The 27,938-nt window shown below is 37.7% G+C and overlaps 1 protein-coding gene across 1 annotated transcript in view; it reads right to left on the reverse strand.

The window, feature by feature from the left end:
- Positions 1-2,406: 2,406 nt before the first annotated feature.
- TMPRSS15 (transmembrane serine protease 15) overlaps positions 2,407-27,938 on the reverse strand; it is a 116,640-nt gene continuing 91,108 nt past the window's right edge. The window contains exons 21-26 of the mRNA XM_032345507.1: positions 25,422-25,471; positions 25,086-25,260; positions 11,775-11,956; positions 10,446-10,541; positions 7,153-7,292; positions 2,407-2,562 (exon numbers count right to left, since the gene is read on the reverse strand). Of these exons, the coding sequence (XP_032201398.1) occupies positions 2,407-2,562; positions 7,153-7,292; positions 10,446-10,541; positions 11,775-11,956; positions 25,086-25,260; positions 25,422-25,471 (799 nt within the window). The remainder of the gene's footprint in view (positions 2,563-7,152; positions 7,293-10,445; positions 10,542-11,774; positions 11,957-25,085; positions 25,261-25,421; positions 25,472-27,938) is intronic.

Genomic DNA, 27,938 nt, shown 5'->3' on the forward strand with positions numbered 1-27,938 from the left:
TCTGAAGAATGACCATGTATATTGTCTAAATCTTTGAAGTGAACAAAATAGAGGTTTTGCATCTGTACATGAAGAGGAAGACAAACAACTATTAAAGAAGGGTATGAATGGAAGTTGGGGTTATAGAGAGTTTTAAACCTCAACTTTTCCCTGGTTAGCCATTTAAACTGGAAAATAAAGAGCTTTTATTAAGGCAATTCACAACTAAAGTTGGTTGGCAAAACTTCAAGACAAATAGAAATGAGTGGGTGCTGGCACCCTTTCACCTGCTTAGAGACTGAAGGAGGCAGCAGCTGCATTCTAAGGTCCAATCTGACACATTTAGCACTTCCTTTCCCTACTTGGTTTCCCATCATTGCTGGGATCTCCATCTTCCCTCCAAGGTCCTACCATGTGTTTCTTCCTTCAGTTGGGTCTTAAGGGACAGGAGACAGTGCTTTCCCCGTAGTCTGGCCACCCATGACTATACCACAACAGCTGCATGGCGGGAGAGGCAAGGCAATGGGGGAGGGCCGTGGTTTTGCCTGTTGTCTTGATCCACACCTGTAAAACTCTTCTGGTATCTGTTTCTAAACCCATACAGTCAACTTCCCTTTTGTGAGACAGTGACAGTGAGACTGTCCTTAAGGTTTCTTAAACTTTTTGCTGACCTCTGAAAAATGAAAAGAAGTACTTGGTACCTTGTGTATCTGGTGTGTTTGTATATTCACATGTGCGTGTCTTGAAATGCAGGTGAATCGTGGACAATATCCAGGTAGTAAAATCAAACAATACACCCTAGCCCTGTTTGTTCATCCTTTCTAACTACTCCTAAGATCAAATCATTGGAAAGGTCTTAAAAAGAGTAGTGCATTCGAGGACTCCTAATTCTTGTCCAAGACTAAATACCACAAATGTTTACCAGGATTTTGTAGTGCCCAATTATCTGACCACACTTTCTTATATTATATTGTTTTCCCTTTCTCTGTTCCCCAGAGAGAGAGAGAGACTTTTGGTACAGCAACATGTGATTATCTACTATCCTCAATCCCTGAACTTCCCTGAACCCCTACCCTGGTCCTCATGCCTCTTCAATACATCAATCATAGTCATTCCTTTCAGATGTAGCCCAAATTATGTGGCTTCTTCCATAGGCCCAGTCTATACGCCTTTAAATCTTACTATTTCTTATATTACTTTGGACCATATAGACCCATACAATTATGTGTGTGTGTGTGTGTGTGTGTGTGTGTGTGTGTGTTAAGTAGGTGTAAATTTTGTCTTCCCAAATAAATCAATAGATTTTTGTGCGGTAAGCTAAACTGAAGTTTGCACTTACTCTGGAAATGATCCAAGAGATTAAAGCAGTGAGGCAAATTCATTTATTCCACATTTTTGACCTTCTAATGGGTGATTCAGCTGTGTCTAAGTAACTTTTGCACATGTTAAAAACATTCACTGTAAAACATAGATTAAAAAAAACCCATTTGAAAGTTGCATTTTTTTGATATGTCTGATTACTTTTTGGAAAGTTAAAAAATATTAACTCGAAATAAATAGATGGTATTATTAATGCAGATAAAAAATGAGCCAATAACAGAATGACAATAACAGTTAATTTACTCCTCTTTTTGATATAAGGTTGATACAGAAACTTATGCTTTTTGCTATTTAATTAGGTTGAGAGTGCTATGCAATCAATTTAGTTCTCTGTGACATGAACTTAAAATACGTATTTTTTTAAAAATATTTATTTATTTATTTGACAGAGAGAGATTACAAGTAGGCAGAGAGGCAGGCAGAGAGAGAGAGGAGGAAGCAGGCTCCCTGCTGAGCAGAGAGCCCGATGCGGGACTCGATCCCAGGACCCTGAGATCATGACCTGAGCCGAAGGCAGCGGCTTAACCCACTGAGCCACCCAGGTGCCCCAAAATATGTATTTTTAATGAGTGGGGAAAATATTAAGGATATGCTCAAGATGAATTTGAAAATGCAAATGATAGAAAAGTGGAAAGAACACTGAGATTCTGAAGCTAGATAATTTATAGCAGTTTACTTCAAATAACAACACACTGTGCAAAACAGTTTACTTCACCTCTCTTCCTAATTTTGCCGAAGTTTAAGTATATGGTATATGTTTTACAATAGCATTCCTTTGAATGAGAGAATTTGATAAAAATGATTAAAAACAAGGAAAATGACCTCTGTGAAAGATTAGCTGATCACAATGAAATCAAAGAGTGTTAGTTTAAAGTTATTTTGTATGGTATTATTTTTGTGTGTGTGTTTGCCCTCACCCTTCAGCATTCAGTGACTTAGGTAAGAATAAACTCTCTTAGAAGTCATTTTGATAAAAGTCTCAACTTCCATGCTCCTTAGAGTGAAATGGGAAAACAGCATGACTTTCATGTTGGTTTAGGAAACACTTCACTGTAGAAAACTTTGTATCCATTCTGTGAACCTCAGGACCCGGGCATACACCCCTGGACGATTAGGCAGTCCACACTTGTATCCAAATGATGTCACACCAGCCAGGAACCACCTGTTGTTTTCTTGGCACATTAGTGGTCCTCCTGAATCCCCCTAAAGAGAAAATTGCAAAAGAAAATTGTAGATGTGTTGTCAACTGGCATAAACATCTAAGGTTATTTTTTAGCATCAATTCAAAACTAAAGAGCAAAATATGATTTAATTGCAAGTCATCTGTATATCTCTTCACCAGCACTCTCCATTAAGAATGAGAACTTTTGGCTGCTCAGAAAGGACACAGAGAAACTCTTGACAACTAAAACATAATTTGCATGTAACTCTTCATAAAGCGCTTTTATAGCAAAACTTTCCTTACTTTCATTATGGCATTTTGATAGGCATTAAGAAATTCTCTAAGGCACAACTAAGAGAAGAATCCCAACTAAAATATATACTAAAAGCTGATAATTTTATTAAAAGAGGTATGATATGGTTCCACTCTTATGTGGAATTTAATAAACAAGAGATGAACATAAGGGAGAAAAAAAGAGAGGCAAACGGTAAAACAGACTCAACTACAGAGAACTGAGGGTTGCTGGAGGGGAGCTTAGTGGAGGCATGGGGATTAAGGGTGATGGGGATTAAGGAGGGATTTGTTGTGATGAGCACTGGGTGTTGTATGGAAGTGATGAATCACTAGATTCTAATCCTGAACTAATATCACACTATATGTTAACCAAATGGAGTTTAAATAAAAACTTGAAACAAAAAATGGAACAAAAAGAAGTATGTTCTAAGAACTGAGAGAGACTTTGCAGAAAAGACAATTATTCCACGTTGTGTGTTAAAGAAATTAAAAACTCCCACAGAAAGTTGATTTCAGTTTTTTCAGGTAGCATTAACTTTTTGTCATTAGACAATCATATTTGAAAAAAATCTTAACATTTCAATGGGAATAGGTATGTCAAGGATATAAATTACGGTAAGCACACGTATTTTCACAGATTTTAACTGATGAATAATTATTTAATTTTTGAAAATATTAATTATAACAGCTTCTGCTAGAGTTAATTTCATATATTTCATTTGCATGAGTATTTGTATGTAATGCAAAAGAACATAATGCAAATTTATCATACCATTACTTAATAATGGCATTGGCAGATATTTCCCTTACAGTTATTGTGCAAAATTTTCAACCTTTTTTTTTATATTTATGAAGGAATTTAAAGTCTTGTGTACTTTGGTTGCAATCCCTGGTACAATAGAATATTTCAACCCGAGTTTGTGTTGAAAAATATCCTGAGAGACTTTTTGTCTTGATTCTTTATTATCTTTGGGACCATGTTTAAGGGGAAAAAATGTGGTGTATAAAAGTACCTTTTCTTGCTTGGGTACAGAGGAAAAGAAATTGCACTGGCAACATAGGTTACCTCTTTTCTAAATGTAACAAATGTGTTTGAAAGCAGGGAATGTGATTTTTATTTCTATATCCTAAACCCGTAATTTATAATTTAGGTCCAGAACTATTTATGAGATGGTTAAGGTTAACATCCTTAATATCCTTAATACAGACTCAGAGATTATTAAAAAAAAACCTCAACTGTTTGGGTATTTTGAAAAGAAGCCCTTTGGTTAAAAAAAAAAAATAGAATCTAGACATTGACTCCATGAACAGGTTGTTAAGTTGCCCAACATGTGCTGGATCATTTGCAGATATTCAGACAATCCACAGGGAGGCTTGATGTCCAACAGTTGGGTTGTCTGTATGGCTGGAGACCTATTACACATGGGACTGTCACTTCACTCATCTAACTCTACCATTTCAGTTCTGTTACATAACTTCATGCCTTAATTTGCTGGTTTGTTCAAGGAAGACTTTCTCTTCTTCCACCATCTCAGAGATGGTGGAAGTGTGGACTTCAAAAATATAAGTGAATGTCCAGACCATGAAGTATCAACCTAAAATTTATGTTGTCATACCAGTGGTTTTAGTATGCTAAAACACATATTACTGGGTCCCAGGGTTAGAGTTGCTGACTCATCAGGTCTGTGCTGGGGCCTGAGAATTTGTTCCTAGAATAGGTTCTCAGGTGCTGCTGAGCTGCTGGGCTGGAGGCCATCTTAGAACACCACTGGAATAGAACAAAGGTCTACATAGCTAGCAAAATGAGTTTGCTTTTTGTGTAGTTCACTTTGTCCTATATAGAGGGGACTTCTACAGCCACTTGTGAGGTCTCAAAATCTGGATAACCACCCCACACATGCAAGCTTTTGGCAAGCCAGAAGATATTTAAGAATGTATGAATGCTGGGGCGCCTGGGTGGCTCAGTGGGTTAAGCCTCTGCCTTCGGCTCAAGTCATGATCCCAGGATGCTGGGATTGAGCCCTGAATCAGGCTCTCTGCTCAGCAGGGAACCTGCTTCCCCCTCTCTCTCTGCCTGCCTCTCTGCCTACTTGTGATCTCTATCTGTCAAATAAATAAAATCTTAAAATAAAAAATAATGTATGAATGACTAATAAGGCCAATCCTTTGCCACCGTAAAGGGGAAAATAATGTTTCAAAAGAGCTCATTCAACTGATGTATCAGTTGTAGCATATCCATAATTTTAAAGATATTCTTATTTAATCAGCTAGTCCTTTTGTATAAAATAGTATTAAAGATGAACAAAGATCATGTGACCCTCTATACTATGGATCACTCAATCACGATAACATATTACATCAGATCCTGCCCTGTGTGGAGATGTTCCTACTTGCGAATGAATAACATACTTAGTCTAGAAATTAGACCCAAACATAAGATTTGAGAGATCTGGCACGAGTGACTGGCTTAATGTAACTCTAATACCAGTAGCATTCATGGTCATATTTTCTACCTCGTGCATGAGGCACCTGCCACACAACCCCCATTAACTGTAATTGAAGTTGTACAGCTGATTTCCCTCCTGAACAATAATTCTATAAATCTTCCTCTAAGTGGCAATATATCTTACCTTTAGCATGCTTTTCATTTTAAAAGGAACGTTTAAGATCCAGAGATAAATTTTAAGCAAGAAGAAAGCTGTCTTATTTGTCTTGAATTTGAAAATGTTCAACAATGCAGAATAGATGTAAAACTAGGCTGAAAGTTTAACAGGATTTGAGACACTGATTTAACTAGAGCATACATATAAAGATTCATCTGCTTAAGTGTCTGTTAAAAAATTCTTGTATGAAGTCAAATTACGTTGACATAGATGTTAGTATATATAACAAGTTATTTGCATTTTAACAGTGAAAGATTTTCCCATGGTACAAATGGCTGTGTCCACATTTGTAAATTATTACTTTGTTCATTACTGCTATCAGGTTTAATCTAATCCAGCAGATGTTAAGTCATCAACACCTTATTAATTTTCAAATACAGAAAACATGCTAGAAGATTAATATCTAAAGTCTCATAGGGAAAACTGTTAATATTTTCAGTGCTTATTTAAATGCCTTCTACGTATTACCTGATTTTTAAACCTCTAAATAAAACTTAAGTGACTTGCCCAAAGTCTCACCCATAAGTATTTTGGCAAGGGTAACATAAGAGTAGTCTGAGAGGGGTGCCTGGGTGGCTCAGTCATTAAGCATCTGCCTTAGGCTCAGGTCACCATCCCAGGGTCCTGGGATGGAGCCCTGCATCGGGATCCCTGGTTGGCAGGAAGTCTGCTTCTTCCTTTCCCACTCCCCCTGCTTGTGTTCCTGCTCTCACTGGCTCTCTCTGTCAAATAAATAAAATCTTAAAAAAATAATAATAATAAATAAGACTAGTCTGAGCCCAGAGTCTATGCTTTCGTGACTACTCCACACTGCACCTAAAAATGAACAATAATTCTAAAATTTGGCAGAATTTATCTTTTATTTGTTGGGTTTCATGTGGGTTTCATGGCACTAATAGATGGCTACATTATTTCAAGTGATAACATGTTCTTATCTTCAGTGAGGGTAATTTGTGAGTAGGAGTTTTCTCTGGTGATCATGTAAGTCAAAAACTCCTGATACATCAGATATATTGCCATGTTGACATTCAGTGAAGTCATGTGATTACATCTCTAAAATGAAATATAAATGATAAGATGAAAATCCTAGTGTAGGAGCTCCAGGTCCAGATTTATGCCAGGCTGTTGAGTAAGTTCTAGTTTTTAACTTTCCTACAAGTGGTTAGTTACAAACGGGTTCTAACCAAGGTATCCAGGTTGGTTTTATGCAGAAAATTATTTCTTGTCCCTGAACCCATGCCCCAGACTCAAAACCAGGGTTGAAAATTGGAAGCCAATAGGTGAAATTGGCCTTCCGACTCCCTTTTTTGTGTTTTGTTTGAAATCTGTATAGGGTTTTAAAGAATTAGAATTAGATTTAGCCAAGTTCAACAGTGGGTCAGCACTACATAACTTACCTGACTCTCTCACACAGTCATATTTTATGCCTCAGCTCTAAAGCTATCTGATCTTAGTATTTCTCCTTAAAAATGAGTTTTCTTTCTAATGCTCACATCCACCCTAGGAATACTATGTAAGTAGGCCACAAATTTTTTAAAAAGTCACAGTTTGGTAAAAGAAGAAATGAAGTTAAAAGCCTGATGATTTTTTTACTCCCTAATCATTGCAAAGCCATAAAATCATTATAGAGCAATGCTTTCTGGAGATGTAGAGTGAACAGTTTTACATACTTACCTGACAAGAATCTATTCCTCCTTCTTCATAACCTGCACAGACCATATTTTCTGTAATGTTATATTCTGGCATCTGTTGTTGGCATTTCTCATTTGATAGAAGAGGGACATTGGCTTCTTGCAATATGTTTGCAGTAGGGCCTGTTCAAAATGGAAATACGACCTGCCAGTCAGAAGGGATCAACGTGCATCCCTGAATGAGCCGCCATCGGTCTTATTTATTTCAACAGTTCACTCTCATTATCGAGTACTGTGTGCATAGATAGTGAAACTAAATGCTGAACCTTAGTATTTTTAAAGCACATAATAAAGCCCATCTGTGGATTTTGCCAAATGGATAACAGAAAAGCACTCCTTTTGTTTCCAAGGGCTAACGGGAATTGGGGATTGGACTAGACAGGCTTTAGGAATTTGCAGTAATTTTAAATGGTTACGGTATTGCTCATGGGGAAAAATAGCCCACCAACACGAGGAGTTTCATTTATGGAAATTAGCAATGACTCTGAAATCCAGGAGGCTTTTCATTTGACACCTGAAGAGGTGCTCCCTGATAATAGCATTCAGCAACTTTGTGAGACTCTGTGAATGAGCAGGTGCACACGGAACAGAAGACAAAGCTCAGCTGAACTGTGCCCTGGTCTAAGGGCAATCAGCTTGTCATCCACACCCAGTTGAAGAGAAAGGAGGCATTCTGTAACAGGGTGTACTCCCACGATTTTCACAAAATGACTCATCTACTGCAAGCATGACTCTCTGTTTACTGAAATACTCATTCCAAGGGGGATCTGAAGCCTGCAGGTGTCTAGTGCCTCAGAAAAGACACCTGAGAAGCACTTTCTAATAATTAGCAATTCTATGTGTTTCCACAAGAAAGGCAGAAAGTTGATGATAACTTAGTGCATATGACAGCCAGTGTTATTGCAAAAAATGTAGTGACTTCATTTCCACCCAAGTTTTAATCCACACACTAAACAGGAAAAAGTTGTGTGTGTGTGTGTGTGTGTGTGTGTGTGTGTACATGGACATGTGTGTATGTATATAAGGTGCAAAGCAGTATATGTAAAATTCAGTGCTGTGTTGGTCAACGTCTAATATAGGTTTTCAAGGAAAAAAATCCCAATACGTATCATTTGCGTGATGTAAACACTCAAGGTATCAGCGTCACAGTGAACAGGAGTTGGGAGATGTGCACAAGTGGCAACTTCCGGCTGGTGCCAGTGACTCCAGCGACTAATCACTGGATGACTTTGAAAGTTTGACATTGGACTTTAAGACGTGAAGATGGAGGAGGGAATTCAGCATCTCACTGTTACACATTCTATGAAGACCAATGATGGGCTGGTAGACTCTAGTTTTTATTATAAGCTATTATAAAATCAAAACCCATTTACAGCTCATCAAGGAATAAAAAGGATTGGATGGGTATACGATACAACTCTTTGGTAAAGAAAAATTTGAGCAGTGTTCTTATATTTAATATTTATTTGTCTACAATTGCCATAAGGATAATTGAGAATACACACATTAAAAATACATAAAAATAACAATAAAGTTCTTTTAAGTTTCCTAATTGCCTTAATTTAACAGACTAATATCACTTCACTTCTTCCTAGTAAATGATGTATTCATGGTTTTCCTAGTTAATTATGATAATATACTCATAACAGTGGGTGCGGGGGGATCTGGGTTTTACACAGTTAAGTAGCTGGAAATCATAAGACAAAGTTCATAAAATTCATTAAAATTTCCATCGCCCAGGAAGTATGTAAACATGATCTGACCATTTATTCCTAAATGAAATTGATCTCAGACACTGATTTTCCTTGACTCCATACCACTCTTAGAGACCCTTCTTAAGTCAATTAAATGCATATCTTTAGTAACAATAAGTAATGTGAGCCAAGTTTACTGAGCTCCAAAAGAAATACCCATTTCCTATGGAATAAAGAGCCTTAAATTTTGTTAGGGGATAATTTGTTTTTGAAGAGTCTACATTGTGGCCATAAATGTCTTTTAATTCAAGTCAGATAGAGAAAATATCTATCTAGGAATCATTTTTACTCTTTAGATTTCAAATTTAATAAATCATGGCATATTTCAAGCAGAGGAAATAAAAGAAGATACTGCCTTTGACTTCAATACATTTTATGGAGAGCAGTCATGAGGTATTTCAGTGACATAATGCAATTGCCATGGAGAAACCCTGTTGAAATCATCAGGCAAAGACTTGACTTAGAATGTCACCCTTTCTTTTACAAGGAAGACGAGTATTATTATTGTTGGTTTTTTAAAAAAAATTGATTGATTTATTTTTAAGAATATTTTAAATATTTATGTATTTCAACTTAATATTTTAAAATATTTTAGTATTTTAACTTATTTTTAATATTTATGTATTTTTTTAAATTTTATTATGTTCAGTTAATAAGAAGGGAGTTTTAATTGTGAATGTTTTGCTTCTGGTAGCTGACCTTTCCACAAAATTCTGTGGCTTTTCATCTTATGTAATAAAGATTTTTTAAATATCTTGGCCATGATCTATTGCGACTCTAGAGGCCTGGTTCTCCCACCAGACTATATAGTGTCTTTCCTTTTTGCTTAATTTTTAATGGGTAGTCAAAATTCTGCCCTGATGGAATAACTTCTATCAGTCAGTCACTGACTTCTATTCCTTCTATCAGGAATTCTGAAACCAACGTGCCTTGTAGTTACATTAAGAGAGAACAGAGTACTAGATTTTGTAAAAAAAAAAAAAAAAATTACGTTCGGTTAGTTTTAATATGCATCTTTTATGTGTTTGGAAAACATCCTGTTAAATAATGCTAACCGCTGAATTTATAGTCTTTACTGTAAGATTTGTGCCACATCTGAGTAGGCTCACTCAGCATGGTGAAGTTAAAGGGGATTCCCTTCTCATTTTTTAGGGAATGGGAGTGTAAGGACTTTATGTGATAAAGATAGTTTTACTGACTTGAAAAATGTAACAGGTAATAATTTGGCTTTTGTTCAAATTTTATCCAGATGCTTTACAAAAATAAATTTTGTAATGTTTGTAATATTCACTTAAACAGATATATCTTTTCTCTTTATCATAGTAATTTTCATAATATCAAAATCAGGTGCGAAGTTTGGGGGATGCTTGAACTCTCCTCCAATAAGGAGTATAGCATATGAATTTAAGTCAGACAGTGCTTTTAAGAGCTATTGCAAAAGATGTTGAAAATATTCACAGGATAGTGCAATAGCATCCTTCTTATTAGTAGGCATTTTCTTTTATTGAGTCTAATGATTTACCTTGATGTATAATCCTCCCCCAGCCAGCAATGGAACAAATTCTTCCTGGAGGAAAAACCTGATTTTCTTCTGGTAAACAAATAGGTTGTATATAATCTGGAAAAACAAAACACAAACAAACAAACACCATTTCTAACAAGTTTTAAAAATCAATTATTTTCAACATTTTATCTAAAACACTTGTATTTCTGTTTTATGCTGCTTGAACATTTTTTAGACATCAGTCTCAGAGGAAAGAAGCATCTCAGGGCAGTACTTTTTGACAATGGACTAGGTAACCCCGGTGGTCTTTTGGGATCCTTTTCTACATTGTCTCCTAATTACACTTTAAGAATGTAAACAATGTCTTAGTTTTAGAGTTGATCATTTTTATTTGATTTTAAGTAATCATGCTATTTACTGTGTCAGCTGTGTGAAAATCTTGGGAAGGCTGTTCTTCAGGGCCAATTAAAAGACACTCGGACAAATGTTCTGAAGCTTTTTTGATTTTCCTCAATTATCTCCACATTAAAAAAGCTTTTAGGTGATTGTTTTACAGTGCACTTATGGAAGCATCAGCATTGGTCACTGACTTTTAAAGCCTTTCTCCAACAATTTACAAGCTGCCTGCCATTTATTAAGTGCCCACTACACTTAAGACCCAGGGCAGACACAAATAGGGTGCTTACCCTCAAGGATAAGGCTACCTAATTAATCCAGTAATAGTCTGCCTTTGATAAGTGCTCTAAGACATGTGTACACCAAATTCCATGAGAATCCAGAAATGGCAGCATTTTATCCTCACCAGGGGTTGGAAGTCTTCGGAGTAAAGGATGGAGTTGGGTAGAGCCCTTCAGGATAACGTTCACTCCATTAGGTAATTTCTTGCACATCACCTAGGTATTTGGAGAAAGTCTTCCAACTGCCATTCTATTAATATTATTGAATCGCCTTTAAAAACTTCATTCTAGTGTATATGCTCTTCTCTCAGTTTGTCCTATTCTGCCCTTTGTGGTAGATGGACCTGGCTTTCTTCCACATGAGAAATATAGAAGGTATGCATTGGAACATGACTTATTTTCTCTATGCTGCTCCTTTGAGTTCACTATTTACAGGGGGCTCAGAATATTTTATTCTGCTGGCCAACTTTCTAGAATGTTGTATTCAAACACTTGATGAAGATAATTGAATATGTTTTGCTCCATTCCCCAATTCCACTTAAATTATAATGATTTCTATAACAAATTATCCAACCTTCATGGATTATTAATTTGTTGGTACTGATAATATTTCAAATCTAATTTTGAATTGATTTCACCAGATGGGATGACTAAAACTGATGTCTTTTACCTGTGTAATTCACTTTAAATTCAAGGTGCATCATGGCGAGGTCACTGTCCTTTGTCCGTTTATTGTAATGAGGGTTTATGACGATTTGATCTATAAATCGAGTTACTATTTGAGGAGAAGTCAGATTTGATGTCATATGCAGGCCTAGGACTGCTTCCCACTTGGATGGCTCTAAATTCCTCCTGAAGATAATGAAAAAGATGTGTAAGAAACTCTCCATCCACCATTGTTACCTTTTTTTTTAAAATATTTTATTTATTTATTTTACAGAGAGAGAGAGAGAGATCACAAGTAGGCAGAGAGGCAGGCAGGGCGGGGGGGAAGCAGGCTCCCTGCTGAGCAGAGAGCCCCATGCGGGGCTTGATCCCAGGACCCTGAGACCACGACCCAAGCCGAAGGCAGAGGCTTAACCCACTGAGACACCCAGGTGCCCCCACCATTGTTACTTTCTAAAGATGCTGCTCATAGTAGATATTCCAGAACTATGTGTGCCCATCCTAAAATATTCTTGAATTTCTCTGAATGATTCTTCTTTAAAAACATTTCCTTTAATTTTTTATTCTTCTGGTTAGATCACAGAAAGGACCCTAACTAGTGCTCATTTCTATCACGTCCCTTAGATCATCTCTTGACCTCTAGTTCTAGATTGAGTTTCAAAATTTCAGTTTCACATTAGAATCACCAGGAGTTCTTGTAAATAACAGTGTAACCTGTTTCCCCTTCTCTATCTCTGATTTAATGAGTCTGGAATGGAGAGAGGGGACTTCAAAAATCTAGGTTTTTTAAATTTTTAAATTAAATCTCCATTTTAAAATTAAATCTCCAAGTTTATCCTACTGTATGGCCTAGTTAGAGAACCACTGCCTGAGACCCCATTTCACTGTGGAGATTGTATCTTGGTCCAGGGTCTCTGCAGAAAGCCCCAGCCAGCAGTAAGGAGGTTCAGGAGTTCTCCTATTTAGGGGGTTATTGAATTCACACAAAGTTAAGACAAGCAATAAAACCTATTATATTTATAATCTGATGTACCAACTCGAGTAATTTTCATATTCAATGAACTTGAATAATTTTCCACACATAATGTTGGTCCTTGATAATGAATTGGTAAAGGATAACATTTGTGTTCTAGGCAGATTAAATGATAATTTGAAAGTGTGCAGGGACTTCCAGCTGTGCTTTTGGCCTGAAACATCATCACACCAAGAAACTACTAGTGGACAGCTGGAATTAAGCCAATTAAGCCATATTGACAATGCAGTCAAAATTCAATAACTGCTATTTTAGAAGAGCTAGTGATCTAATTCTTAATCGTTACAAATGCCTCATTTAATGGGGTCTTTCAACTTGTTAGAATCCAGGCCACCTACAAATACACAAAAGGAATGAAGTTATTTCCAGTCCATTTGTTTATCTTTTTACCTATCCATTACTTTGTTGAAATTAAACAAAGGATCGTGTTTGATCGAGTCACCGGCATCAATAAAGCCAGGGAATGCCTAAGCATCCAGGAGACATCCACCGATAACCACACTGCATTAAAATCAGAGGAAACTTATCGACATGCTTTATAGAAGAGAGTAAGACCCATTTACGGAGAGCCTATTTCGTGGCAAGGGCACTACTTTGCATCAACTCTTTGCTTTTGCCACCGTGCTATGGATTTTACATTGAGAACAACCTGGATGCTGGTAGTTTTAAGTGGTGGGGCAGAGACTTGAACTAGGACCATCTAGCCCACGCTCACCACTCTTGTTCAACATAGTATTAGAAGTCCTAGCAACAGCAATCAGACAACAAAGAGAAATAAAAGGTATCCAAATTAGTAATGAAGAAGTCAAACTCTCTCTCTTCACAGATGACATGATTCTTTATATGGAAAACCCAAAAGACTCCACCCCCAAACTACTAGAACTCATACAACAATTCAGCAACGTGGCAGGATACAAAGTCAATGTACTGAAATCAGTGGCTTTCTTATACACTAATCATGAAAATACAGAAAGAGAAATTAGAGAATCGATTCCATTTACTATAGCACCAAGAACCATAAGATACCTGGGAATAAACCTAACCGAAGAGGTAAAGGATCTGTACTCGAGGAACTACAGAACACTCATGAAAGAAATTGAAGAAGACATAAAAGGATGGAAGACCATGCCATGCTCTTGGATCGGAAGAATAAACATTGTTAAAATGTCTATACTTCCTAGAGCAATCTATACTTTCAATGCTATTCCGATCAAAATTCCACTGGTATTCTTCAAAGAACTGGAGCAAATAATCCAAAAATTTTATGGAATCAGAAGAGACCCCGAATCGCTAAGGAAATGTTGAAAAACAAAAATAAATCGGGGGGCATCACGTTACCTGATATCAAGCTTTATTACAAAGCTGTGATCACCAATACAGCATGGTACTGGCCTAAAAACAGACACATAGACCAGTGGAACAGAGTAGAGAGCCCAGATATGGACCCTCAACTCTATGGTCAAATAATCTTCGACAAAACAGGAAAAAATATACAGTGGAAAAAAGACAGTCTCTTCAATAAATGGTGCTGGGAAAACTGAGCAGCTATATGTAGAAGAATGAAACTCGACCATTCTTTTACACTGTACACAAAGATAAACTCAAAATGGATAAAAGACCTCAATGTGAGACAGGAATCCATCAGAATCCTAGAGGAGAACATAGGCAGTAATCTCTTCGATATCAGCCACAGCAACTTCTTTCAAAATATGTCTCCAAAGGAAACAAAAGCGAAAATGAACTTTTGGGACTTCATCAAGATCAAAAGCTTGTGCACAGCAAAGGAAACAGTCAAGAAAACAAAGAGGCAACCCACAGAGTGGGAGAAGATATTTGCAAATGACAGTACAGACAAAAGGTTGATATCCAGGATCTATAAAGAACTCCTCAAACTCAACACACACAAAACAGACAATCATATCAAAAAATGGGCAGAAGATATGAACAGACACTTCTCCAATGAAGACATACAAATGGCTATCAGACACATGAAAAAATGTTCATTAACGCTAGCCATCAGGGAGATTCAAATTAAAACCACATTGAGATACTACCTTACAGCAGTTAGAATAGAAAAAATTAGCAAGACAGGAAACAACAAGTGTTGGAGAGGATGTGGAGAAAGGGGAACCCTCTTCCACTGTTGGTGGGAATGCAAGTTGGTGCAGCCTCTTTGGAGAACAGTGTGGAGATTCCTCAAGAAATTAAAAATAGAACTTCCCTATGATCCTGCAATTGCACTCCTGGGTATTTACCCCAAAGATACAGATGTAGTGAAAAGAAGGGCCATCTGTACCCCAATGTTTATAGCAGCAATGACCATGGTCGCCAAACTGTGCAAAGAACCAAGATGCCCTTCAATGGACGAATGGATAAGGAAGATGTGGTCCATATACACTATGGAGTATTATGCCTCCATCAGAAAGGACGAATACCCAACTTTTGTAGCAACATGGATGGGACTGGAAGAGATTATGCAGAGTGAAATAAGTCAAGCAGAGAGAGTCAATTAGCATATGGTTTCACTTATTTGTGGAGCATAACGAATAGCATGGAGAACATGAGGAGATAGAGAGAAGGAAGTTGGGGGAAATTGGAAGGGGAGGTGAACCATGAGAGACTATGGACTCTGAAAAACAATCTGAGGGTTTTGAAGGGGTGGGGGGTGGGAAGTCGGGCTACCAGGTGGTGGGTATTATAGAGGGCACGGATTGCATGGAGCACTGGGTGTGGTGCAAAAATAGTGAATACTGTTATGCTGAAAATAAATAAAAAATAAATAAAAAAAATAAATAAATATTTTTCTTTATTAAAAAGAAAAAGACCTCTGTGCTCAGCAGGTAGTCTTCTTGAGATTCTTTCTCTCTCCTCCATTCTCTCTGCCCCTCCCTCTGCTCACACACTATCTAAATCAGTAAATAAAATCTTCAAAAAAATTGCAGTTAAGAAAAAATAATGCAGTTTATTAGCTAATCTCCCAAATTCTTTTGTAAGTACTGTACACCTTCTGAGAACAATAAATATTAGGTACTGATATGAAAGAGCTTATAGGCAGCCCAAAGTTTACTGATCAGCATTTTCTCTTGTTATTTCAAGGTTTGGAGTAGAAAACCAATCCATGAACCATGGACTGTGAAAATTAAGCATACATGCTTCAAGCTACTGGTCTAATTAAATACAAGTTACAGCAGTATTAATCTGACACATTCTTAATGAGTTCCAAAGTTGTTATAGTGCTACATGGAGAAATAGCCTCTTCTCATTTTTTTTTTCTCCTGCATCTATCTGTAAGGCGTACATTAAGAAGGAGATACTCCTCCAACATGTGTCAATTGCATTTCTCTCTCAGGTTCTGCTCCACAAAACTTTTCCTGTCTATCTGCTTAGCTTCTCCACCACAAGCTCACATTAGCACAAGCACCACTAGAACAACTACATCCTTTTGCAATCTTAGTGCCTTCTCTCAGAAGAAACACTTGAGAACCCCTGGCCAGTTATACTCAATTTCATGAATCACCTGAAGAATTTGCTAAAAATTTGGATTCCTAATTTCTGTCTCCAGAGATTCTAATTTGAAATGTTGGAGTGGGACACAAGAATCTGCACTTTGTAATTACTATTGGGATATTGAGTAATACAGAATCCTCCCTGGCTTTTCCATTCACTCAAAGCCAAGAGAAAGAAGAAGCTTTCAGAAAAATCAGTCAGCTGAGGAGGGGATAATTTTTAAAAATATATTTGTCTCAAAGTATCTACACTCTAGTAAAACAAGGAAAATCTATAGAGATGGGAACAGGAGATAAGCCCACTGGGTAGGTGAGCCCCAGTCTGACACAGGCTAAAGATGCAGAAGTAGGGTACCTTGAGGTAGGGGAGGTTGGCTGAATTTCTGCTGCATTTGACCTGTTCAAGAGGTGCACAAGAGGCGCACCAAATGGGAGGAATTAGTTCTAGGCCACTCTAGGTTGCTATGTGCTGTCGTGTAAAGAAGTTCTCTACTCATTGTATGAGGATGTCCATTTTTAAATAGGATTTTCATTGTGGTAAAAAATAAATTTGATAAAGAAGATATGGTCCATATATACAATGGAGTATTGTACCTCCATCATAAAGGATGGATACCCAGCTTTTGTATCAACATGGACAGGACTGGAAGAGATTATGCTGAGTGAAGTAAGTCAAGCAGAAAGAGTCAATTATCATATGGTTTCACTTATTTGGGAAACAAAAGGAATAACACGGAGGTCATTGGGAGATGGAGAGGAGTAGTGAGATGGGGGAAATCAGAGAGGGAGACAAACCATGAGAGACTGTGGACTCTGAGAAACAAACTGAGGGGTTTGGAGGGGAGGGGGCTGGGGGGATGGGGAACCTAGTGGTGTTGGGTGTCCAGGAGGGCACATATTGCATGGAGCACTGGGTGTGGTGCATAAACAATGAATTTTGGAACACTGAAAAGAAATAAAATAAAATGGGAATAAAGTAAATATGGTAAGATATTTATGATAAAGTGGCACACTGTGCTGAAAGGAAGAAAAATCAGTGGGAACCCATAACTCTACATTGAAAAATTTTTCTGTTCTGTCATTAACAAAGATGGTACCTTAGTCAAGTCTGCCCACTGCCAACCCCAATGTGTGCCCCAAGCACATTTCAGGTCTGTATCATTATTCTCCACTGAATAGAATAAGGATTCCTATGAGGACAACCAATTCCATTTTTTTTTTAAGATTTTATTTATTTATTTGACAGAGAGAGAGATCACAAGTAGGCAGAGAGTCAGGCAGAGAGAAGGGGAAGCAGGCTCCCTGCTGAGTAGAGAGCCCGATGCAGGGCTAGATCCCAGGACACTGAGATCATGACCTGAGCTGAAGGCAGCGGCTTAATCCACTGAGCTACCCAGGCACCCCCTAATTCCATTTTTTAAGGCATATAAAAATTAGGATGCCTCTGAAATATGGTGTTGTTAGAGAATAAGAAGTTGTTGAAGACTAGAGTCCAAATGTCCATTGACTGATGAATGGATAGAGATGTGATGTGCGCACACACACACACACACACACACAAGCACACACACACACACAAAATGGAATATAATTCAGCCATTAAAGAAAGAGAATGAATTCTTTCCAGTTTCAATGACATGGAAGGATCTAGAAGGGATAATGCTGAGTGAAGTAAGTAAGTCAGAGAAAGACAAATACCATATGACTTCACTCATTTGTGGAATTTTAGAAACAAAACAGATGAATATGGGCGGGGGAAGGAGAGAGGCAAACCAGGAAACAGAATCAACTATCGAGAACAAACTGAGGATTCCTGGATAGAAGGTGGGCAGGAGGGATGAATTAATGGGTAGTGAGGATTAAGGAGAGCACTTGTGATAAGCACGGGATGTTTGTTTTATGTAAGTGATGAATCACTAAATCCTACACCTGAAACTAAGTTCCACTCAACGTTAATTAACTAGAATTTAGATAAAAACTCGAAAGAAAAAGGAAAGTTTTCCAGAATATTAGAGGCAATTTTAAAAGAACAAAGGAGATAGATTAAATGGGATTATAGTGGCCAGTTTTAACAACATATCATGTGGTAACCATAATAATTATCCCAGTTAATAAAATAAATTGTTAATGAAGGGTCATGAACCTATAGTGAAACTCAAAGGAGAGAAATTAAAGTGTATAAAAGGCAGATGTATTGTAAAAGAAAAAGAATGAATAGTGAGGGTATGTTTAATTATTGCTCTTTTTTATGAATAAGGTCAAGAGTGTCACACATAAGGGCACTTTTAGTTCAACTACTAAGTAGAAACGTCTTTAAACTAGAGGTATGCCTTTATTTGTTTAGGTGTTAGAAAAGGAAGTACTGGGAACACGGAGTAAGTGAAATAATCCTCAACACCATTTGATCTGGTGGGTTATGTCCACAAACATTAGGAATCGTTTTTGAATGCCTGTCTTCACTCGACTTCCAGGACTCTCCTCATACTTGTGATCTTCCTTTCATCTCATTCTCTGCTTTTCCTGGCTTTTTCCCCCCAGCTCTTTTGTTCCTCTCAAAATTCAAATACTAGAGTACTCCTGAGTTCTGTTTTTGGCTTTCTTCTCTTTTCCATTAGCCGCCTAGATAATCATATCCAATGTCATGACTTCAAATATCGGCAATGCGTGCAAATTTTCCAAATCTGTATTTCAACATTTGACTTCTCTGAACTCTAGACTCACATGCCACATGCCAATTAGGCAGTACCATTTGGATTTTATCAGAAAGTCCTAAATTCGATATAAAAAACTCAGAACTCTTGTTCTCTTTGCAGTCCTGTTTCTTCTCATTGTCCTCACTTCAGTAAATGATATCATATCAACATACAACACACACCCTGTTTACTCGAGGCCTAACCCTTGACTCTGCCCCTGCCCTTTCTCTTTATCTGTTTATAACTCTATCCACCTGAACTTACACATGAATGGGATCCTGCCTTTTGTCCAGCTTCCTCAGCCACAATCCTAGGATGACTATTGTTTCTTTCTGATTGGTCTCCCTGGGTTCACTGTTGGTCCTCCCAGCAGATTCTTCTCCAGCTGATGTCACTCTTCGCCTTCTGGATGGTCTCTCATCCCATTTGTCATGGCCTCCTTAGTCCTCACCAGGACCTAGAAACTGGTCCTGCCTACATCTTCAGTCTTGTTCCTTCCTGTCTGCCAATCACTTCCTGGCCAGCACCAATGACAGGCTTCTTGAGGTTTCTAGAACAGGCTAATCTCATTCCTACCCCAGGGCATCTGAGTTGGTGTTACCTCTCCAGAAACTTGTGTTGAGTTCCTTCCTCATCTCTTTAGATCTTCCTTCAATTTTCATTTGTTGTGCAAGTTTCTCCATATACTGTATCCAAATAAAGTCCCCTGCTTCCATCATTTGCTTTCTGCTTATACCACTTTTATCTTCCTTTTTTGCACTTAATCATTCCCTAAAATAAAATATTTATTTGAATATTTTTCTAGGGCAAGGACTTTGTCTGTAGAGCATCATTTTCTCCAAAACTTAGAACACTTGTTCTAATCTCTTGATTCAAGGTAATGACCTAGTTCTCAGAGTAGAGATAACTTCAGGGATCTGGCACTTCTAGGAAATGCAGGAACTTCTGGGTGGAATTACAACTATAATGAGATACCTTTTACTAAGAAATATGTTGTTAAAGTGATTTGCCAGAGGCAGGGATGGTATGTGTGTGGAATTGTTGAAGGGAGTTAAAACTAAAATAAAACTTAAAAAAACAAATAAAAAAAAGGGGAAAGTACATTATTAAAAATAGTGCTATAAGAGTAGCATCAAGCAAACAGATTACACAATATGGGCCGAGGGGGGTTTTACATAGTTTTTTTTTGCTTTTTATTATTATTTTTCTAAGATTTTATTTACTTATTTGACAGACAGAGATCACAAGTAGGCAGAGAGGCAGGCAGAGAGAGGAAGAAGCAGGCTCCCTGCTGAGCAGAGAGCCCGATACAGGGCTCGATCCCAGGACCCTGAGCTGAAGGCAGAGGCTTTAACCCACTGAGCCACCCACGTGCCCCTACAAATACATAATTTTAAGGAAAAGACTTCACATTGGAAATTGATAAAGCCTATGAGAAAGGCATCAGTCTAAAAAGTCCTAATGATGGAAGAAGAGAATTTTAACTATCAAAAAGATGACTAGCAGCTCGAACTTGAAATGTCTTTAAAAAAGACAGAAGGCCTACCCTATGACAAAAAGTAATAAGTCACTAACTTACTCTTGAAATCTTTACTGGCCTAAGAAAATGCACTTCTTTTAGATTTGCAAAAGTTACTATTATCTTGAAAAAGTATTAAAGTATTTCTGCAACCTGAAGGAGATAATATATTGAACCTCCTAAAGTCATCATTGAATAGGTAGATAAATAGAGAAATTAATTAAGTCTATGATGTTTATATGCTAGGATAAGTTTAAGTAGAAATGAAATAATTTTCTAGGTACTTTATTTGTATATGTCCTATATTCTAGTCCTATATAAGGTGCTTGAGGTATTCAGAAGAATCCAGATTTTAAGTTGTAATAGAGGCATCCATTAAGTTATGTTGTTTTATCATCAATACTTAACTATTTAAAAAGTTTGTTTCAAAGCTTTATTAGCTACATCAGTTAAATTAATTTAACGCTGAAGTGTAAATAGTAGTATGGATTTTTTGCCATACCCCCAAGCACCTCATATAGGAAATAGTCTATTTCAGGAATATTAACACCTGTTTCAAGGAATTATTTCAATAAGGAATGAGACACACGTATTTGGTCTTCTCTAAAGGGCTAAATCAAAGAATGGAAGATGGGCAAGAGGCCTCTCTGTGGAAAATTTCATCCAATATATGTCTGTAGAGTAGATGTGACCCAGGGGCACCTGGGTGGCTCAGTCAGTTAAGTGTCTGCCTTTGGCTCAGGTCATGATCCTAGGGTCCTGGTATGGAGCCTGGGATTGAGTCCCACGTCGGGCTCCCGGCTTAGCAGGGAATCTCCCTCTCCTCTCTGCTTCTGCTCTGTCTCACTATTTCTGCAGATATTTTTGCAAATCTAAATCTATTCTCTATCTGCACTATTTCTTTCTCTCTCTCTCAAATAAATAAATAAATCTAAAATTCAATTAAGAAAAATAGTTGTGATCCAGACTTAAATCGATATATACCTGCCCACGGAAGAGGCTGAATAGTGGTTGCTTCTAGCAGTGGGGATGGTGACTGACAGGAAAAGGGGATAAGAGAGTTTTATATGTGACGTGAATATTTCATGTCCTGATAGGAGTGTGGGTTACACAGGTGCAGGCATTTTCAAAACCTATCAAACCATGCACTTAAGCTTATTCATGTGTTCTATGTCAGTGGGAAAAAGAGAAAAGCAAATATTAAACTCTATGTGGTGAGTTTGCTTTACTCTGGTAGGCTTAGCAGTTCTCAAACCACTTGTTTTGTGAATCCATACATGTTCTGTAGATTGTAGGAACAGGTTTCTGATTATTGGAGATAAGTGTGGCAAATATGGAAGGAGAAAAGACTAGAATGTGCCTATGGTAATCTATTTTAATTAGAGCTGTTATTTTGAGTTCATATTTGTAGGGAGGTAGCTATATTATTGAGAGGGTCTAGGAGTAGGACATATAAACACTAGCAAGGAGCATGCAAGATTTTGTTTTTTAAAATATAGGAGAAACTAAAATGAGCTAAACGGAGTTGGTGTTTCTTATGGAAAACTTGATTTGGGGACTAGAGTGGACAAAGCACAAGATGAACACGAACATCTTATTTTGCAGAAAGTAAAGGAGTTCTCAAAGACTGGAGATACATCAAGACCAACAAGGGGGCAAGCTAAATAGAAGGGCTTTCTATAAAATAACTTGCTGTCCTTAGTAAAAAATATAGGATAAAGGACACAATGTCTAATCCACTATCAAGTGATTTGGAAAATAAGTATTTCTCCAAACCAGAGAGAATGAAAGAATGAAAAGGTTTTCATAGCACAAGATGCAAACAATTGGTGAAACTCAGTGAAGGTATACAAGAGTTCTCTGTACTACTATTTGAAATTTGTGTGCATGTTTGAAAATGTAGCAATATAAAAAGTTTAGAAAATAAATACACTGAACGTCTCCTGGGCAAGAATTAGAATCTTCTTTCCTGCACAGAAACAGCAGCACAATGAAAATTTTATTGTACATCTATGTAATTCACTGTATCCAAAAGCACTGCATCCTCTTACTTTTGTCCTGATAATCACTCTAGGAGGTAGATCTCCTTACAAACACCCTGTGGAGGAGGATATTGAAACAGAGACACCAAGTCACATGGGGTCAATAGCACAAGCAGAATCAAAATTCTATCCTCGGGTTTACAGTCAGCCTTGCCTTAAAGCCACAGTAAAGTTGGTTCTACTCTCCCAATCTCTCTTTTAAGGTTCAAAAAGAAGACAAATCTGTGACCGAGAAAGAGAACAGGTAGAGGGAAATTTAGTGACATCCATAATGGTTTAGGGATAGGAATGAGAGTGTGGACAGTAAGAACGTAGACAGAGAAGAGCTGTCCAATTAAACCATTTAGTCACCTGCAGGTTAAAGCACCTCGACCGGATACATGTTTCTTGGGGAAGAAGAAATAATATCACTGAGTGGCTAATGAGAGCAAAATGCAAGGTTGGTGAGGATGAGTTTGAATTCATCACAGTTCCATCCTATTACAGCTTACACTTGTTTGCTTGTGTTCAAATTGAAACTGTGAAAATACATTTTATGTCTTATATGACTGAACACGTGTGTGTATATTAGGTGAAACAGCTTTTCATTTTTCTTTAATTAATTAATTAATTAATTTGACAGAGGTTGCAAGCAGGCAGAGAGGCAGACAGAGAGAGAGGAAGGGAAGCAGGCTCCCCACCGAGCAGAGAGCCCAATGTGGGACTCATTCCCAGGACCCTGGGATCATGACCTAAACTGAAGGCACAAGCTTTAACCCACTGGGCGCCACCCAGGTGCCCCTGAAACAGCTTTTCTATTTCCTTCAGATATTTGTGGCTTAAAAAGATAGTATATTGGTAACATTGACCTCAATAAGTACATCTTTAAGGCAGATAAATGAAAGATATCATTAATATTACTGTAAGCCTGGCTGACATTTAGAAAGTGTATGTTCTGCAAGAACATCAAATGGACTAATTTACCAAATCCGAGGTTACTAACTTACTAAGATCTACCTTCGCACAATAGAATCACAATGAATCTGTAGCTAAAGCTACCTTTTACTTGTAAAATGGGGTTTAAGTTAACCACCAGTGACATACCAAGACATAGAGCATGAATAGGCGAAATTAAGTCATGTTTAGCAGGGGATGAGAAAATTGACTGCGATAGACATTGGTTGTGGTGTGGTTGAAGACAGATCAAAGAGTAATTATCAAGAGGTAGGAAAGTCACCAAGAAGCAGTTTAAGTACGGGAGAGGCTGTAGTTTACTCACCCAGATAGAGGGTATGATGCCTAGATTCAGAGAGATTTGGGTTTGGACAGGCAGTATCATGGGTAGCCCTTGTGGAGTCCAGGTGATGGCTGGGATCTGGCTATGGGTTCTCATTTCAGATTCTTCAGGTTCTGACTTTGGGTCTGCCCTCACTCTGGCGCGATGGGATCCATGCTTCAATGCTCATTCCTTCTGCCCCTCATCCCCACCTCCCAGACAACGGTCAACCTTCTGCATCTGACAATTGGTCCCCACTCAACCAAAAACTTTCAATGTCTGTGTTGGTAGGGAGTTAACTTTTGGATCGGATAAACTACAGATATGTCTTCCATTCCTGAGCATGCGTGGGTCTTTCCTCAGAGATTCTGGGTGCCACGAACCAGCCACGGAAAGGTTCATTCTAATCCTTATAGCTCAGATCATTCTCTGGATGCTTCTTAGGGTAGGAAACTGCTCTAGGTCAGGGCTTACGAATCTTCTGTGAGGAAGCTCCTTTTTTTTCTGGCCCGATTTAGAAGTGTTAGGATGGGATTACCTAGAAAGGTGCCTTCTTTTAGGCAAAAGCAGAAAATCGACATGTTCTTGGGCCCAAGAATATTTATTCCCCCCTAGCCTTTTCTCCCTGTCCCTCACCCGCTCTATTTTCTCCTGTGTCACTGCTTAGGGTATGTCTGCTTCTAGAAGGAGAAGATAGATCCTAGAATTCAGCATGTGTTTTTGTCTTATTATTTAATGAAAAAATAGTCAGATATGGTCTGATATTCTAAATTTTGCTTATGGGTAGCATCTAAGTAGATCTGACTTGAGAAGGAAGCATTTCTATCCTAGTTAGTAATAAAGTCCTCACACATGAACTTCTGGAGCACAGTTTATTTATAACTTGAGGGCTACTTAAACATGCTTTTTTGATACAGACAATTTCTGACACTAAATATTGGCCTGATTAATATAACCAGTGCAACTTATATGTTAAATATGAATTTTACACCTATAAAAATGCTCACTTTGTGTAGGTAAGAATTTCAATTTTTATGTATGTAGGAAACACTATACTCGATGCAAGTATCTCATGAGGAATGATTTTTCATTTAACTTTCTCACTTTTTATGTATGATATTAATGGGAAAATGACTGATACTCTATGGAGTCAAAAAGAGCAGGAACATTTCCCCAAGAGGAAGATTTCGTGAGGCGGCGTGAACAGGACGCACGGTGTCTGCTGCCGTCCTCTCACTTGGGAGGGACACTGTGACGTCACACTCACCCATACACACAGTGGGCCGCAGACACTAGCCAGTCGTTGCTGAGGAGAGAAGCACCACAAAGCAGTTGGCCATTATAGTAAAGGGCAACCACCCAGGGCCAGGCTCCTTCTTTGGCGTTATGTCCTCCAACAATCTTCGGGTTGACTTCTTGGGCCGCCAGTTTGTTTCCACATACTATTAAAATAATTGAAGAAAGAGCATCTATTTTATTTGGGTGGAGGTGGATGTCCCCGGATCATGAAAACGGAGTGCATCACTACAAAACAACTTCGGGTTATTCAGAATTTTAAAGGGAAGGCTGAAAGGAAAGAAAACATGACAAAATGGTGACTTACATTTACCGTTACACTGTAACAGGATCAATGAATCCTGGAAACACTGTTCACTGTAATAGAAGAGCAATTATATTTCAGAAATTGTGCACCTGGCATCTTAAAACAGAACATAGTGTACAATATATATATATATTTTTTAGTAGAATTAACCTTCAAATGTCAGTATTGTAAATGAAACGTGGGGAGGCTGATAGGCACAGCAGGAAAATCGTCCTGGAGTTTAAGATCCAGTAGAACTGAATTTGAACCCTTATCTCTACCATTTACATTTCAAGTCATTTTTGGATAAGTTGTTCAGTGTCCCTGAGACTCAGTTTTATCATCCATAAAATGGGGGCAATACTACTTACTTTACTGGAATTTGTGAGAAGTAAAAGAAATGTTTGCATTGGAGTTATTATTGTGCCATATGCCCAAGGAACATTCAATAGGTGATAGTTATTATTAGCTTGCTTGGACCAACCTCAGATAGCATCATTGTATAATACAGAATATGTCTCAGTATGGCTAATCAGACAAGAATTCAGGGCCCTGCACCGTGTGTGACGCTGTGTACTCCACTCAGAAAACTCAAGAATCGATCCCTGGTCCTGCCTTCAAGGGAAATAAACATATAAACAGGAAAATACAAAGTGTAGGCGTACATAATTTAAAAACTCACTACCTGTTCAAATATTGGGATACCAACTCTTTTTCAGAGCTAAGAATTCTATTTTAAACAAAGGACAACAGTTTAAAAATGTGTTCTACTCTCTGACCACTAGAGATCAGTAGAATACAAGGAATTAAAGTATTTGCCCACACTTCCTGAGGTGGCTAGAGCAGATACTGGTCACATGGAGGCAAACTCGTAATTGTAATGATTTCTATTTTAAAATTTAACTGCATCTGTTGTGCATATTATTAGGTGTTTGAGATTTTAGGGAAAAACAAAACAAAAAATATGAAACAAGACCCCAAATCCATATGAGATCAAGTACTATCAAAACAATTCAGTGTTTCTGGAACATACATGACAAGTTTACGTGAAAACACTTGCATTCATATTGTCCAATTGACAGACCCTTTAAAATAGAAGTAATTTCAATTGAAATGTAAGAAAATATATTTATGTTTTATTAATAAGCAATGTGATGCATGTATATCTACCTAGATACGGGTTTATCATTATATATTCATAATTCCCTAAAGAAGAAGCCTCAATAGACTCCCCTTCTGTTAAAACTCACAGCTGGGAGAAAAGGAGGCTTTCCAGCATACTTTCAAGTTCATCCAAACTCCTTCTATATCGATACTACTCATCAATGAAAGTCCATATTCAAACGGCTCAGCGTTCTTAGACAGTAAATGATGCCTAATACTCTGTGGTGTGTGCAAAACTGATGAAATTGTTCTTAGCAAGCATAGTTTAAAAGTTTAATAAATAATAAATAAAAAGTTCAATAAACTTTTAAAATTAAAGTAACTATTAAGTTAACAGGAAAACAGAACTGAGCTTCGCATTCATTCTCCACGCATTTCAGGTAGTCGGACTTCTCATGCACAAACACAAATGCGTTGTCTCAGTGTAGAGAAGTAAATTGCTTAGTCTCTGGTCAGAAAGAGCAGTGAATCCACACTTTGTCCAGGTATTTAGAGAGTTTGGACGGAAATAGAATTCCGGTCCTGGCCTTTGGCCCTGGAATCTGAGCTAACTTAGCCCTCTGGACATGAAGAAAGACAATGCCACGATCCTGTGTCTTTCTCTCAGCCCTGTGGGGCACTATTGTGATATAAATGGATGGGTTTATAGCCACAGTATTGACAAAACGAACTATCAACATGGCCTTTTTTTGTTTTTGAAAAGGCTATGCTCCTTTCTTTCTTCTCTCTCTTTCTTCTCTCTCTTTCTTTCTCTCTCTCTTTCTTTCTTTCTTTCTTTCTTTCTTTCTTTCTTTCTTTCTTTCTTTCTTTCTTTCTTTCTTTCTCCTTTCCAGAAGTGCTATTTAACCTGAGCTGTTACGTTGGGGAATTTAGAAGATTGTGAGGTAGAATGGAAAAGCAGAGGGATGTGGGGTTGCCCAGGCTTTGAAAACTTGTCCAAGTCACTTACGGACAGCATGCTTCTGTTCCCTCTGCCTTAGAGTAGAGCAATACTCAGTCATAGAACTCTTTTGAGTAACATAAGCATACAGACAATAGGGACATCAGTGATACTGGCATTTTGTTGATAAGCATGGCATAATGAACTTCTGCTCTGAAACATGTGCATAACTGAGATAATATTAAAAAAATATTTTTCTTTTGTTCTATTTTCTTATTCTTAAATGTCTACGAGGTACAAATAAATTTTCAGTGTGCAAACTGTTCAAGATCTATAATGTTAATGGAAGTTTAGACATGCTTATAGAAGGAAATCTAGAAATCTGCTTTCTCACTTGAAAATGCTCTGCTTCACCCCCTATGAGACTAATAATATCAGTCAAGGCCCAGCAAACATTCATATGAAACATTCAATTGCAAAGTCCTTGGCACTAA

The sequence above is a fragment of the Mustela erminea genome, chromosome 1 (genome assembly GCF_009829155.1).
Source record: "Mustela erminea isolate mMusErm1 chromosome 1, mMusErm1.Pri, whole genome shotgun sequence".
Lineage (NCBI taxonomy): Eukaryota > Metazoa > Chordata > Mammalia > Carnivora > Mustelidae > Mustela > Mustela erminea.